Source organism: Seriola aureovittata, chromosome 8, assembly GCF_021018895.1.
Source record: "Seriola aureovittata isolate HTS-2021-v1 ecotype China chromosome 8, ASM2101889v1, whole genome shotgun sequence".
In the NCBI taxonomy this organism is placed as follows: Eukaryota; Metazoa; Chordata; class Actinopteri; order Carangiformes; family Carangidae; genus Seriola; species Seriola aureovittata.
In genome coordinates this window covers 25,131,315-25,148,373 of record NC_079371.1, presented here as the reverse complement: position 1 = coordinate 25,148,373, position 17,059 = coordinate 25,131,315, and the positions used below count along the sequence as shown (strand labels likewise).

Sequence of the window (17,059 nt, the reverse complement as noted above, 5' to 3'; positions counted from 1 at the left end):
CAGTATTGTTTTAAGGATGTTAAATCCACAAAAAGACATCAAGCACAGTCACATGAGAGAGGGAGAGAAGGGCATAAAGAGAGAGGGAGTTGTCACCCTTGACCGATATGAGAGAGGAGATTGGAGGGAAAAGAGGGACTGAGGGAGAGGCATCGCCCCGAGCCAGAGCGAGAGAGAAAACTGAAGTGACACACAGAAAAAAATGTCACCCCAAAGCCAAAGGAAGAGAGAGGGGGGAGTCAAAGAAAGTACTGAGAGACAGAGAAAGGCAGAAGGGAAGTTGCCCACAGCTAGAGGGGAAGTGGGGCTTTGAGAATCCAATGGAGGGTCAAAGTGACTTCATCAATCACAGCAGACACCTCAGTGAGAGACAAGAGAGGAAATGCAGAGTTAGGACTTGGGGCGCTCTGATCACTTATTAAAGCACAGTGTTGTTCTGCTACTTTAAGGCACCCTGGAAAGCTTCTGTTCAAAGGTTGGTGGTAGGTTGAGCTGATTTTACACAACAGAGCTTCTGTTTGAGGTTGCTAGTGAGTGTTAAGGTTCAAATAGGGAAATGGGCAGATATTTTACCTTAGAGGCTGCTGGGAGTTTCTCCAAATGAAGTGAAGTGTTGGACAGGCAGGCAGTGTTTGATGGTGTGCTGAGGTTAATGGAAAGTTTTGTTGCAGGCTGAGATACCTGCCAATGAGACAAGAGTGAGGTGTAGGTCACCTGAGGCAGAAAGAAAACTACACTTACTTTTCAAATATTCTTCAATGAATGCAACCTTATTCTTACAATATTATATGACTACATATCACAATATAGTGTCATGGTTTGTAGTTTCTCAAACAAACAAGCTGAATGAGAACAATGGACACCATGGTGCTTGGGTGTTTGTGTATTTTGACAGAAAAACACAAATACACAAACACCATATAAACACAAACACCATAATCACGAATTGGATTAACCTTCAAAATAAAAGTCTCAACATGGTAAGAGGGAATTATTGGCTCTGTTGTACAAAACCTTATGCAATTTATACTGCCAAACACAGACGCACAGACACTTTCAAAATAAGAGTCTCAAAAAGGTAAGAGGTAAGGTAGGTCATAAAAGTTAGATCTTAGAAGCTATCGTCTATATGGGGATATAGTTGTATAGCTTTATTGTCGGTCAACTTCTGTTGTGGCATATACAGTACATGTCCTGGTATGGTTGTGAGGACAAATTTTGGTTTGAAACCATCAGTGTGAGGTTATTTTGGCCAGTTGTGACAGCTTCAAAAGGCTTTTTGAGGGATACCTGCAATGACTGAGGTCAGTGTCAGGATGAGTCTCTACGACGTGAATGAAACTGAAAGTAATGTCCTTTGTACAGATTGAAACAAAAGAAGTGAAGTACACGCACCAAGCAGCAGGCACATTTAAAATTTCTCCAGGAATATTTTAGTTTCTAAACTACGGCCCTTCAATTCAGTTTCAAATTGTTACTATTAAGCTAATTATTTATCAGAGTTCCAGATTAATAACTATAATCAAATTACCAAATCAAAACACCAGTAGTTATACTCAAAGACATTTATTTACAACTTATCAAGGTAAAACAGAGAGAGAGAGAGAGAGAGAGACAGTGTGTGTGTGTGTGTGTGTGTGTGTGTGTGTGTGTGTGTGTGTGTGTGTGTGTGTGAGAGAGAGAGAGAGAGAGAGAGAGAGAGAGAGACAGAAATGCACCTGTGTGTACAGTCACAATATTAAAGATAAAACATGTGGGTAAGGTTATGTTTCAATTAGGTAGAAAATCCACTCAGTGAAGAATTGTGGGGAAGTGAGTTATTTTGTCCAAAGAACATGTGATCTCGACCATCTTGAGTGTAGTACACACACACACACACACACACACACACATATATGCATATATGTAGAGAGGGAAAAGAGAGGGAAATGTATATGTGTGTGTGTGGACAGTAACAATAATAAAGTTAAACATGTGGGTAGAGTTATGTTTGAGTTGGGTGGACTTGGTTAGCTTTAGAAAAGCAGCAGACAACATCAAATGAATATTAACCATAGTGATAATCAAATTGGACATTCTAGAAATAGGTGGCAAGCAGTTGTGCAGACGGAGCTTACCAGCCCACCTCCTTTCCAAGCTGCACCTGGTATTGCTTGGTGGCCCAGGTTTGAGAAGTGCCTGGTCTGGGTACTGCCTGGGAACTTCTCAGTGAGTTGGACCTTTCCACACGTCCTCCAGTAAAACCATTTGCAGTGAATTTTGGCTTTGCTGTTCTGGTAAATGGTGGTAGACAATTGGGGTCCAAACCCACCGTGCCAAGCTGCAGGCTCTTGCGCTCCTGATACTGTTTAGTAGAACGGGTTCGGTTAGCGCCGAGTCGAGGCAGAGGCTCCAAAGAACTTTGGCAGCAGTAAAGAGAGTTCTCCCCATCTAAAAGGACACCCTGCCCTCCGCTTCTAGCAGCTAAAAGTTGTGAAACATTTCGTTTCTCCTCAGCTGCCTTCTGAATTTCACACTGAACGTACTGCTGGAATTTCCTCTCCCTCTCAGCAGCTTGCTCCGCATCCTTAGCTATAAAGTCGTGTTCCTCTCTTTTCAGCTGCTCTGCACGGGCACGTTTTTCAGCCATCATGGTGAAATTGTAATCACAACACTTGATTTTATCTTCACGAATCTTTTGAGCCTTTCGTTTTTGTTCTTCGAGGAACAAGGTGTCAGACTTTTTCTGGGTCTGAAACCAGTCCTGGTTGCTCTTTCGGTCTGCCTCAACCTTCTGCTTTTTCTCCCGTATCTGTGCCTCTCTGTGAGCAGCAATAGACTTTAGCACAGAAGCCCTCTTCTCTAACTCTTGCTTCTGCTGCTTTGATGCTTTAGCTTTTAGCTCAGACACTTCCTTAGACAATCTGGCCTGCTCTCTCAGAGCTGCGGAGGCCGCCTGCTCCTTCTCTGTAACTGCCAATTTGTCCGTCACAATTTTTATTGGAATCTGGTGCGTTCTTAATTTTTCTGCTTGGTCATTTTTTCTGAGCTGCAGGTTTCTTTCTTGGTTGGACTGAGCAATTATAATGTCTTTCTCCTCTATCTTCACTTTTTGTGCCTCCCTTTCTCTGAGGAGGTTTCCTCTGGAGATATCCTCCAGTCGATCGTTCAGGTAGTTTTTCTTTGACTCTGATTTTTTGATAGCCTCAATTCTTAGCTTCTGTGCGTGCTCTTCATCAAGGCGTCTGAGTCTGTCTCTTTCTACCTTCTCTTGTCGTTTCTCTCTGTCTTTCAACAGTTTCTTCTCCTTTATTTGCTCAGCCAAATAAGCAGCCACAGACTGGTTTTGAAGCCGTCTGTGATTAGCTTTCTGTTGATCTTGTATCAGAGCTTCTTCCTGTTTGCTCTTCATCTGCTCTTCAGACTGAAATATTCGTTCATTCTCGGTTCTCTGCTTTTCTTTGCGTAAGGTCAGCAGTGACTCATTCTCTTTCTGCACCCGTGTAGTTTGGACTTCACGGTTGAATTTTCTGACGCAGCCATTCTGAAGAAATCTCTTCATGTTGGCTTTGTCAAGTGCTTTCTGCCTATCCTGCATTTTCAATTCTACCTCCTCTGCAGCAACTGTTTGCAAATATTCCTCGCTTGCCTGCTTTTGAAATTTTCTGTCTTCATGCATATTTCTAAGTTGGGCTTTCAGGAGTTTTTCCTCTGGTTTGGTAGTCCTATCCAGAAAACTCATAAGATTGCTCTCTACCATTTCTGTCCTGGTTTGCATTTTGTCCTTGGGCCTGTTTGAGGAAAACTGGACTCTGTCCCAGCCAGCCCTGGACAAAACAACTTGTTCTGGTGGAGCCATTTCACACTAAATAATTTTGTCAGAGTTATTGTACTGTAACGCACAACGCAACTTTCATTGTCTGAGTGTCTGTGAGTGATCTGTGTTGTTAACTCTGGTTAAGTACAGGCTGCTGGTGACATCATTCTGTGACATCACTGGCTTGTCATGTTTGTGTTTGAAGTAGTGCAGAGGAAATGACATCACAGTTCAAAGGAGAATATGGTTACCATGGTAACAGCAAGTGCAGTGTCAAATCAAAGGAGGAATAGGGTTACACAGACAGACAGACAGACAGATAGACAGAATGGATTGTCGGGGGGGTGTAATAAAGTATCTAAGTATATTTATTTATTTATATATTATGTTCTTTTAGCATTTCAAAGATAACAGATGTAATAAGTAGCAGCTACATGGCAGAGGGCTTTTGAAAAATTACAATAAAGTGCTTAATTTTTCTAAATGAGATAAAAAAGTGTGGCTTGACTTTACATCTTTAACAGGTCCTTTTCCCTTTCTTTCCCTGTTCTATCCCACTTTCCCCACTCATTTATTCGACATATTCTCCAATGTGTGTGTCTCACTGACTGACTCAAGACAGTGGTTGGCTGAGTATCCCCATAGACAAATGCAATGTATGAAATATATGTGCATATAAAATAAAAACATGTAAAAATAATTTATGAAACCTATTAGAAACTATTCATATATTGACATATGTCTAGCCTATACAAATATGTATACTTACTGTATGTACGCTTACTGTAGACATACAGTATGTTACATAAATATATATCCATCCAAATGCCTGTCACAGTAGGGTCCAAAAGTTTGAGGCCACTTTGCCAGAATGGGAAGATAGACACGTTTAAGAATAACAACAAATAGTATGAAACATAGGCCTATATCAGTATGTCGAATTTTTATGTATGCTGTTTTAATAAACTTGCATATATTAATTCAATATATATTTCATTAATATACACTGCTCAGAAAATTTGGGGAACACTTAAATCACACAATGAGACTTGATGAACGAGTTATTCAAGTTAAAAGTCTCTACTGATGTACACTGTATAATTTGCTGAGAACAAAATGATGTAACAACGGTCAATGGAAACCAAAATCATCAACTCATTGATTTTGGGTGTGATTGTGAATCCAGCCCTCAAAGTAATAAATTGAAATCACAGGCTCATCCAACTCATAATGTGACTCAGTAGTGTGTATGGCCCCCAACCAAATGAGCCAACTTGACCAAGAAAACATTATATTATATTATTATATTATATTATATGATTATTAACTAATTAAATGTTACTGCAACAACATGTATTGGAGAGACAGCAAGCTCAAATAAAGGCAACAGCAACTAGCTGTGGAACATCCTTGGCATCTCCTCTGCAGCGACGGCAATGGCAGTGGCTGTGGCGAGTCAGTGGCAGCTGCGTTTGCCCCTGGGTGCCACAGCTAGTTGCTGCTGCCACTACTTGAACAAGTTAAAATTGTTAAGTTATAAAGGTGAGACGGCACTCAAGATACTGCCAACTCTACTTCCTGAATATACTTATAAGATAGGAGGAAAGGTCTAAAGACCCACCGTGGAAGAGTCCCAGAGGTCAATTATTGACACCAAACATTCCCCAATGAGCAAGCACTCTGTGTCAGTAAGAGGAAAAACTTGTTTCTAACAGGAGGAAACATCCAAACTTGGTGGGCAACCATCTGCCTCAACTAGTTGGGAGAGGGAGAGATTGTGGGGTTGTTTTTTTTTTATATTTCAGTGTTAATGGCTCTGTCAACATTAAAGTAATAATAATGATATAACTAATCCAAAAACCTTTTTCAAAATAACATTTTGCATTTTGTCATATTTCCAATGTCATATTTTGCATTGTTTATACAATGTTCACAACACATGTTTCAGTGATCCTATTTTTTATTTATTTTTTTTTCTTTGCATTGCAACATTAAGTGACTGATGTTTAATCAACAGGTGGGGACCAACATGGTGGAGTATTTGCAGCACGCAGAAACCCATCTACCATTCCCTTTCATTCTATGCCTTGGGGATGAATCCACAATATGTCAGGCCTTCAACATCATGGCAGGCAATGTATTGGAATCAGACTCTTCGCTGGGAGCTGTTCATTTCTGCTTCATGGCATTCAACTATATCAACTAAACAAAGCAGTGCCTCACCACCTGAGAGTGTGCCACACTGACGGACATGAGTCATCTTCCATGAAACTTTTGAGAACTGTTTGTTCACAAACTTGATGTGTGTCATGTGATGATGTTGTGCAATGTTGCAATATTCTGTGATTCTTGTGGTTTGTTCATAATTCATAAAAAAAAAATGTTATTTGTAATTTTGACTGTTGCAATGGTTGATAACATAACATTTTCCTTGATTGTAGAAAGTGGACAATATATTAAAAAACTGGGGCTGTAAATAATGCCCTGTCCACCACCGCTGCTTGCGCTGAGTTAGGCTAGGACAGGCGAAACAGTAGTGTGCATCAATATTAGCCTAGTTAGCCTAGTTATTAATGTTGTTTGTTAGCGTGTAACGGTAGCTGGCACGGTGTTAGTGGTTGTGCTAACTTTCTCTCTCTCTCTCTTCTGACAAGGTTTTATGTTTATTCAGCCCCACACCCCGTCCCCACAAGTTGACAGGTTTGGTTCCTCAGGTTTGTGATGTATGAAACCCTGGCTGTCTGAATCTGTTTGTTTGTTTGTTTGTTTTTTAGCACAAGCAGATAGGTAAAAATCCTCCATGTCATTGGTTCACTGCAGTTCAAGGTGGAAATACTCAGTCATGGTATTGACTGATTGTATGGTATTGTATTAAAAAAAACATTTGAACACTTGACTTCTTCTTTTTTTGAAAATGTTACCAGATGAGACAATACAAACATGTGAAATCTACATATGGTGGCCTCTTTTTGTATTCTAGGTTTATGAATGGCTATGGGAAAGATACATAATAATGATGATTAAGAATTATTCATTTCACTCTCTAGGCTGGGTCATGGTAAAACCCAGCAGTTGGGTAAAAATGGGACAGGACATGTGCTGGGTTAATTTGACCCATCTGTGGAAGTCAGGTTTAAAATAATAATCTATACTTGGCAAAATCATCTTTTACATGCACAATCAATTATTAATTATGAGACTGATCACACGAACTTTTGCTATGTAAATAAAATGTATCATTTTCATCATTATGAATTTGAATCATTATGTGAATATGAATTATGTGAATATGAATCATTATGACTAACTTTCTTTGTAATGAATTAACCATTGCTAATAACACAATAAATAGCCTAGTGTTATGTCATCATGCATCTTTCTGAGTTGGGCTTTCAGGAGTTTTTCCTCTGGTTTGGTAGTCTTATCCAGAAAACTCTTAAGATTGCTCTCTACCAAGTATATAAATAAATGTAGAAATATATGAATAAATGTAGATACAAATATATAATTCAGTGAATAAATGACTTTGATTTTATTATCCACATTTATTCTTTTTCATTTCTGTTATGTTCCCAGTGAGAGTCCAGGGATTGAGGGAGGTAACAATAAACAAAATACTAAACCAGGCCAAACAGAAAAGAAACAGGAAAATATATTCAGCTAATAATGAGGAATTTTATTCACAATAACCAACTATAAGGGAAAACCAACAGTGGAACACTCACTGGGTAACTCAAAACTACTAAACCAAGACAAAACAACATTAACAATAACCACTAAATAAGATCACTATCCCTACTTGCTATAGCTCCATGCAGATACCTCCAAGACACACACACACACACACACACACACACACAGACTCACACACAGACAGCTCCATAGCTGCTGGATGACACTCTGGCGTGGGCCAAGCCTCCTCACTCCACCTTTATACCCTGGCTCCTCATTGGGGAACAAGGAACAGCGGTGCCGAATCTCCTGGCGGAACAAAGGGGAGGGCAGGAGGCGGACCAGCACGCACACACCAAGTGGCAACATCCAAAGCTGAAAAATGCCCCATAGACTCCAATGTTAAAATGACTTTTTACCGCAGAAATAAACATGTTTACTGCCTGGTACAAAAAAACAGTTTAAAAACTATTTATAGCAAACTTCCTCTTTCATGACAACTGTATAGGGTGAATTTTTATATAACTCACTAGTGTAAATTTTAGAATAGCACAGATCTTAGAGGCCTGAGAGTGAGCTGCTAGCCGCTGTGCAGATTGGTCAAACAGATCTGTCAGGTTGGCGCTCCTCTTAGTGCCAGAGCATCCGAATGAGATGTTCTGTTTGGTTCATGTGTGTTTTCAGCGATTGGCATGGCGGCTAGCTCCTGGAGCCTCCGAGTGAGATGCTCCAGTTGGTAAACATGGCACTATCACGAGACAGGCTGCAATGCATGATGGTCTAGCTCAATCAATCCAGCGTACAGCTTCTTTACAGTACATTTTGATGTGCCTCGCAACAATTATGTAGTGCACTATATAGAGGATAAGATTAACAGTTGAATATGTTAATAGCACTACAAAATAGCTGTTTCTCTATATAGTGGGTGAGTGCACGTTCCAAGCAGAGCCTGAGATTCATCAATTTACAGTTATAGGATTATTATCATTATTACTATCATTATTATTATGTAGCTTTATGTGACACCTTGTTACACAGAGAGTGTGCTAACCTTGACCTGGCCCACTGTAATCCCTCACCGGCTGACAGTTGAGTTCAGACAGGCTGATTCTGGGGCAGACCTCTTGGGCAGCCCGCCTCACAGCTAAAAGCCATCTTCTCTTCAATCCTCACCTCAAAGCAATCTATCCAGCCTTCAAAAGCTCTCCTCCTCTGTGCGGGTGTCTTTACCTCAGGGTGACTCTTATTTTGACTGAGGATGATCTCTCCTCTCTCTTTCTGTCTCTCTCTCTCTTCCATTCATCTTTCCCTTGCACAAGTGTACTTTGTGCACTTCTTAGTGACTTACCAACACAAACATGCCACAAAGACACATGCTGAAATATAGTTGGTGATATCAGGCTCCACATCTTGAATGGATGACTCAGATTACTTTTTTTTTTTTTAACTCCAGATACATTTTTATTAGTACACATTTACCAATTAACATTTAGTGGAAAGGCATTTGTACACTTGTACATGACCTTTATGAATACAACTTTTATGTCATTATTGAATGTTTCAAATTATTCCGATGACATAAGTAAAAAAAACTTTGTGTTTCAGCACATTCCTCTCAGTAAATTGAGGTCAGAGTTGTGTGTGTTAGGAGAATGAGTGCTACACATTGCTTTCTGGCACAGTCAGTTTTGATACAACCAGTGGGAGGTGACACAATTTTTTTTTTATTTTTCTAAATCTACAGTTTGGCACATGTGCGGACAGCATGGGCTCCCATTTACATTAACAGCTAAAGACTTACTATGGCAAAAGGTTTTAAAGGTCCCATATTGTACAAAGGTAGATCTCAATGTCTTTTTTTGATCATAAAGCAGGTTTAGGTTCTATATTAATACTGTGAAAGTATCAAAGCACTCAGTCCACAGAGATATGCACACAGTATGTATTCAGAAATTGAGCCCTAAAATGAGTCGTCAGGACTTCTGTAACTTTGTGATGTCACAACAAAGCTCTCAGAGAAACCAAATCCTGCAATGTTGGATGGTGGGTCCAGCTGGGCTTGATTTTGGCCATGGCTGAGTGTTCACCTGAAATCTGCTATTTTTATTTGATCACTCAGAAAGCAGTCAGCCAATCAGAAGACAGGCTCTCTCGGACCTGTTGTTGCTATAGCTCCAAAGCAATGCCTGAGAGAGGAGCATTACCACTACCTCTACATTGAGGTACTTAAAACCACAAATATATCCTATGAATGTCAAAACTTAAACTAAAACACCATAAGTGTAAAATATGGGACCTTAAAACTATTATTATGATTAAATAAGTAAGTTGGCTGGTAGGCATGATTAATTGATTGTCGATAATTGACTGTTAAGAATCTTGTCATTTGCGTGGAATCTGATCGGTCGAATGCATGTATCGACAAGGTTGTGTTGTGTAGTGTGTCTTGAAGCAATGCAATGAATTTCACTAGGTGGCAGCAACCAGCCCGGGCGCAATTAAAATTTTCAACAGAGAAAAATTAAAACTCAGCTGCTGCAGGCATCGCAGGTAAACATGAAGTGAGCAAGGCGAAGTTTGGTGTGGGAACATTTCGAGCTGAAAAATAATGAAGCTCATAGTAAACACTGCAATGCCGTGTATAAGTCCTGTAGCTTTGGCTTGTTATTTGTGAAGAGGTTTGGCTCAGTGCCTCGGGCTCCGCTGCCATTAGGAGCATCACATATCTTTTTTGTTGTTTAATAGTGAAACAATTAAACCTTAACTGCCTTGTTTAAGAGGATTGTTGTTGGACTATAATTTCTTCTTGGAATAAAGATTTCATTGAGGAAAAAGACGCTTTCTTTAGTATTTTCTGCCATAGGCATTTTTTTAAAATTAATAATGAATCAATAATTGACGTGATCGATCAAAGAAATTTCTTTAAGGGCCCATCCCTAGTCTGGAAGAGTCGCCTGAGTTTCTCCTGTAAGATTTAACGCAGTAGCTGTGGCACTGTGACCTGGGGCCTCACGCTGACGTCTCATCCTGATTCACTCACTCAGTGATGGACAAACAGAAAAATCCCTCACAGTCTTGGCTTAAACCTTTTATAGAAAGCTATTTGATAACTCAAATCAGAATACACCTACATCCCCAGAGAAAGCCCCTTTTCATTCTCATGCAAAAAGTAAATCTCATTGCTTGGAATAACCACAAATCTACATACTGTTGGAGTCTGTGCTTCTTACATAGTAGTGGTCAAGGTGAACGTTGTACAAAACCTTTAGCAGAATAGCGAGAGTCTAAATGAAGGACTTTAATTGGGAGTTCTTTGAAAAGGTCAGCAGAGGGTGAAACAAAAGGGTCAGCCATCTTCAACTGCAAACCCAGGGAAAACACTGTGGGCATGACGAAGGTGAGTTCAGGCTATTCTTCATCTGCCAGAGTCATCCATGAGGTAGGAGGAAGACAGCTTGATCTAAGTTCTAAGGAGTTAGCTGCAGAAGGTCACGCCAATCTTTACTGCATTTAACCTTTATTTAATACTTGGAAAACACTGATTGATGAGACCCTGTTTCCCACAAGTGCTGAGATCACAAACACACAAACATGATCTGAAACATAAACAGGAAAAAATGTTTACAGTCACGACGTTGATCAGGAATCTGTAATTACATTCACTGAAAATGTATCAAAGTGTTCAATACACACGTTAGACACATACTGACACACACGCATTAAGTAAACTGAAACAATCAGATGTTAAAGATACATTATTTTATTGGAGTAAATAAGAAATAATTAAAAGCATATGCCTGTGGCAAAGACTGACAGAGAAAATCAACTACACAGGATAAAAATATTGACGTCAATCTGTTAATTAATGTTTGAAAGATGCTTGCACTGTTGTTTAGAATCCAAATATTCTATATAGTTCTATTTGGTATATAGCATGTTTCTGTTTGTTTAAATACAAACAGAAAACACATCAGAGGTTAATGTTGATGTGTCAACACAAACATGCTAAAGGAAGCAGAAGCAAGCTGTGAACACATCATATCACCACCTTTTAAGATATGGTGGATTTGTTATTAAATAGCTGCATGTGTGGCACATAGGATAGTTATTAAATATTATTTATTTATTAAATGAATTGCCCACTCATTAATGTCATCATGTTGTTTTATATGTATATATGTTTTATATTTTTATAGACACCCCCGTTAAAATTTTAAGCATTTGTAATCCAGGCACGAGACCACCTGTGAGGCTATATAAGCTGTGGACGAGCTGCAATCTTCAGTTGGCAGTTAAGGTTTTTTTAAGTAAAGCAACTGAAGACCAGCTCACCCACAGTGCCTTAGTTATTTGTCCTGTTATTTGGTGGGTAAATTAGGTGGAAAAGGGTCGTACATGTTGTAAATATTGTGTGCTTTTTGTTTTGTGTATTGTTATGTGCTTTCAGTAATTCTGCTTATATGTTAAATGTGTAACTGTTGGTGTTAGCTTAGTGTTTCTAACGGAAGCGAGTGAGAAGTGAAGTTTTCCCTCCTCCGCTGGTGGATGTGTGTTTGAAACAACTCCGCGGCGAAAAAACCCCCCTCCCCCTCCTTTCTTCCCCGCGCCCCCACAGAGAAGAATGAGCAGTAAGTTTTGCGCAGAGTTAAACCTGATGTTCTCAGTTAACCTCAAAATCTTGCTTCATAGTACAGGCGTCTGGACTTATTTGCCTATTGTGGACATCGTTGTTTTTGGACCCCTGCCTTCCTCGTCAATCCGTACGCGTCTTGTGTGTGTGTGTGTGTGCACAGGCGTTTGCGTGTGTGGGTGTGTGCTGCCAGACTGGCAGGGCAGCCTTCCAAGATCAGATGATATCATGTTCCCCTTTGAATACTTAGAGTAGTTTCTGAAGATCTTCTGGAAGTAGTTGTACAACAGTCAAATGTATATGCTATACAGTGCGACGCAAACAAGCCCCTTAACTTCACTACCAAAGAACTGGAACAGTTCCCAGGTACTGTAGTGTAAATGTCATTGTGAGTGTCCCAGGTAGCCGACACCATGGCACTAAACGGATGGGAGTTCATCAAAAAAATCCCTGCACTTGAACAACAATGAAGAGAGACAAGGAGAAAAGATCTAACTCATCTTACCTCGAAGCTGCAGATGGTCCCTCTCAAAGGAAGAAATAGAGTGAAGCAACACATGCCAGCGAAACCAAAGAAATGGAGCTGCAAGATACTTGTCTTGGCTGGCTCTGATGGTGTCCCGCACAATTTTGAGATATACACAGGGAGAGTTGTGCAACCCCCTGAGCTGCCAGATATAGGAGCAAGTGGCAACGTTGTCCTCCGCCCGGCTCAGCCCATACTCACGCAACAGAACTACAAGGTGTTCTTTGACAACTGGTTTACGGGTGTCATTCTCGTACTCACGCTCACCCAGCTGGGCATTCACTGCACTGGTACTGTTCGTGGCAACAGGTGTCAACTTGACGTGTGATGCTGAGTAGGAGAGACTTGGATGTGGATCTTTCGAACAGAAGGTGGCCATGGTTGGAAAAAACCACCTTGCATGCTGTGAAGTGGTAAGATAACCGCTCAATTACTCTTCTCAGTAATTACATTGGAGCACACCCAGTCACCGAGGTTGACAGTTGGGTTGGCAAGCGAAAGGAAATCAGCAAAGTCCCCTGTCCTGCTGTGGTGAGAGAGTACAATTAGAATATGGGTGGGGTGGATCTGCTGGACTCTCTCCTTGCACTGTACCATAACAAAATCAGGTCAAAGAAGTGGTACCACCGGCTGATGTTCCACTTTATCGACATGACCATCGTGACTGCCTGGCTGTGCTGCAGGAGAGACTGCAACAGCACTGGCATGAGAAAAGATTAACAGATGAAGCTTCATGCATTCAAGTCGTATATCAAGGAACGCTTGTGCAAAAGTGGAGAGAATCTGGAGCGCAAGAGAGATTGTTACAGTTAATGTGACAGTGTTTTGTGGTTTATATTTCATATATTTTGTCATTAGGTCCCAATAGTTTTGTTAATTTGTTATTTTCTAACTGGGCAGTTAGTAACGATAAATAAGTTACAGTGTTTTGCTTCCTGTCTTGGTCCTGTTTCTCTGTGTGGTGATTGTCTGCCCCGCCCTAATGTGTTTCACCTGTGTTCAATCACCCTTGCCTTTGTGCTCCCCTTTGTCTGTGTCGGTTCTCTGTTGATCTTTGGGTTTGTCCTTAGTCTGTTCATGTTTCCTGTTGTCATCCCCTGTGGTTCCCTGTTCTTGTTTTGTAGGTTCTTTTGGTTATTAAACATTCTGCACCGTCTCCTCTGTGTTGGCTGCATTTTGGGACCTACTTACCACAAACCTTGACGGATGATTGTATTGATTTAGTTGGCAGTTAGCGTATTTTTAACCTATGTTGAGATTCACCCAGAGTGTAATCTCACCCAGGCCGGGGAGTCGAGGTACACAATTGAGGAGACAGGAGTTGAATCAAGTAGAAGTATTTATTTGCGCAATCTGCAGAGAGCGGAGATCGTACAGTACACATAACAGTGGTACCAGGAACAGCTGAGAACGATCTAGCCTGAGGTTGTTAGTGTCTTACCTTAAGTCAAGGAGTATAGCTCCTCCTTACAAGTAAGGCATGTCTTAGTTTGATTGATTCAAACGGCAGCTGACGTGTGTTGCTGGGCGGCTTTGTGTCACATGTGTCAGGGGCTAATATTATACGTCAACAAAAGTAAGTTAATCAAAGTAACAACAATGTTTCTTGTAATTTAAGCAAAGTAACAACAGTGTTTCTTGTTATGCATGAGAAAGCACATTTCTTAAAGGTCACACAGTTAATCACATTCCCCGTTCTTTCTGGTACACACTGTACTCCTGAGATATGTGAGAGATACATTCACCAATCCCCCTTTTGATCTCTGCACAGAGATCACTAATACAGAGTGTACATCAAAAAGCATAATCTCAAGACAATGAATTTTAGCACATATAAGAAAACCCTGAGTGTAAGCATCAAACTTCACATTCCCTTAATCACAAGGATACAGTAAAACGTAGACCCCTTGATAGGGCCGTTCAGGAAACCCTGTGATTTGGGTAACACAGACTGTCTACGGGGGTAGAATGTGGAAAACTCAAAATTCACCTGGAATCTATAAAGAGTTTAGCCCTCTACCCGAGATAAAGAAAATGAATTCTTCATGAATGCGAACACAATGTAAGGCAATGGGCACACTGCGCTTCTCGTTTCTATAAAGCATGTGATAGTAAAAACATAATTATCTCAGTGTAAGACACTTATTAGGACATGACACTAAACCCTGAACATGGAGTGATCAGTCTCATACAACATTTTAGCAAACAAAACCTTTCAAGTGACGAGCTGTTACTACAATATAGTCTATGGCGGGGTTACCCCAGAGACAGCTTTTAGACCTTCTATGTTTCACAATATTCTCAGTCACACAACTCTTTTAGCAATGGCTTTTAAGAATATAACACAAGAGTATAGAAATCACTATAATTTCAATGGTTCTCGTCTAGGGTATATAAACACTAGAGGTCTCACAGCTTGGTTGAACCAGTGGTGTACAGGTGTATAAGAGCCCAAAGAAAGGTCATAGTCACCACAGCCCAGCTGAGGATGAAGAGAGTAAGTTTCCTCATCTTCTTGACTCCACGACGATCCTGGTTGGTGGTTTGGCACACCACGTGTTGGAGAGGAGCGCTTTTTCACCTCCTCCCACAGGGCTATTGGTTAGACTACCTCACCCTGATGCCACCCGGGGATTATTCTGCCCCTTCTTGTTCGGTGGTCTTTGTTTTCTGATGTTGTTCACGCAGCTCAGTGCGTGTCTGTTCCAGCGTCCTAGCGGGAGCGTCTGATGCCGCGCACTGGCTCCAGTGGAACCACGTGTCTCCTTTGCCGTTCAGCCGAACAGCATGTGAGGTTCGTTCCTTTACCTGGTACGGACCCGTCCACCTTGGCTCCGTCCACTTTCTTTTGATCACCTTTAATAGCACCCACTCAGTGTCCGGTGGAGCCGCTGTCTCTCCTTTGGTCCTTTCTCCAACCTGCTTTGCGTACTCTGAAACAAGATTCTGCAGAGCATGAAAATACTGTCTGTGGGTTAGAGATTGATCATCCTGTGTCAATCCAACGAGTTTGGATTGAGGACCTGGAAACATTCTCCCAGCAGTTAGTTCAAATGGAGTAAATTTCGTGCTCTGGTTTACAGAGCTGCGTACTGACATGAGCGCCAGTGGCAGCGCATCCAGCCAATTCATCTTGGTCTGTGCACATATTTTTGCCAGCTTGTTTTTAAGAGTTTGGTTCATTCTCTCAACCTTCCCTTGAGACTGGGGGTGATAGACCGAACCAAACTTGTGTTTAAGTCCAAGCATCTCTTCCACCTTTTGCAGATCATGGTTTTTGAAGTGAGTCCCATTGTCAGATCTGATTTTTTCAGGAAAACCATGTCTTGGGATGTACTGATTTATCAGGAACTTTACCACTGTATTGCTGTCCTCCTTTTTCGCTGGGAGAACTTCTGGCCAACCTGAGTATGCATCCACACATACCAACAAATACCTGTATCCCCTAACTGAATTTATCATATCTGTGTAGTCTATGATAATTTCTTTCCCTGTCTTCGTTTCAAGAGGGAAACGTCCAGGGTGTGGTCTGACGGTTGGTCGTGTGTTGTACATTGTGCATTCAGGACAAGTATTTACATGATATCTACACATATCTTTCAAAAATGGATGCCACCAATTTTCCAAGTTTCTCAACATCTGTGCAGCCCCGACATGTCCCACACCATGTGCCTCGGTCAATGCTACTACCTTGATGCCAGGTGGCAGAACTATTCTGCCGTCTGGGCCTCGCCACAGGCTGTCGATTTTCGTGCAGCCTCTGGCTCTCCACAGGGATTTTTCTTCTGGTGATGCTTTGTTTTGCTCTATTTTTATGTGTTCGAGTTCTGTGTTTGTGTCAGTGTCAGTGTCAGTGTCTTTTTCTGAACAAAACATCATCATATTATGTACATACCCTGCTGCCTGTTTAGCTGCTGTGTCTGCTGCATCGTTACCTTGTTTGGTGGGTGTGTGAGTTTTCTCATGGCCTCTGCATTTGACTACTGCTACTTTCTGCGGTAGCATTAGTGCTTCTGCAAGCTGTTTCATTTCAGTTTCATGTTTTATGGGTTTATTGGATGCTGTGAGGAATCCGGTTCTCTGCCACTGTGGTAGTTCTACGTGCACTGCTCCTACTGCATAGGCTGAGTCTGTGAAAATGTTGACATTCTGTCCTGTTCCTAGTCTGAGTGCTTCGATAACTGCCATTATTTCTGCTCTTTGTGCTGACTGTGACCCAGCGATTCTTTCTGCTTTCAGTGTGTGCATCCCTTGCTCTGTCCGCTCTACCACTGCATAAGCTGATATCAGTCCTTGTCGCTCATGTCTGTAGCAGCAACCGTCTGTGTACAAGTTTCTGGCTTCCTCTAACGGCTCTGCCTGCAAATCAGGTCTGATTTTCTCTTCCTTCTGCACTGTGTCTGCGCACTGATGTGGTTTACCTGTACTCATCTGA

General features: G+C 41.2%; 2 protein-coding genes across 2 annotated transcripts; both read right to left on the bottom strand.

The window, feature by feature from the left end:
* Positions 1-2,113: 2,113 nt before the first annotated feature.
* On the bottom strand, positions 2,114-3,541 carry LOC130173998 (cilia- and flagella- associated protein 210-like). The gene has a single exon (XM_056383579.1). The coding sequence runs from the start codon at positions 3,539-3,541 to the stop codon at positions 2,114-2,116; it is 1,428 nt and encodes a 475-aa protein (XP_056239554.1).
* Positions 3,542-13,945: 10,404 nt separating this feature from the next.
* LOC130173767 (uncharacterized protein K02A2.6-like) lies at positions 13,946-16,243 on the bottom strand. Its single transcript, XM_056383239.1, has one exon. It carries the CDS (start codon positions 16,216-16,218, stop codon positions 15,259-15,261), a length of 960 nt encoding a protein of 319 aa, XP_056239214.1. The 5' UTR covers positions 16,219-16,243; the 3' UTR covers positions 13,946-15,258.
* Between the last annotated feature and the right edge of the window lie 816 nt (positions 16,244-17,059).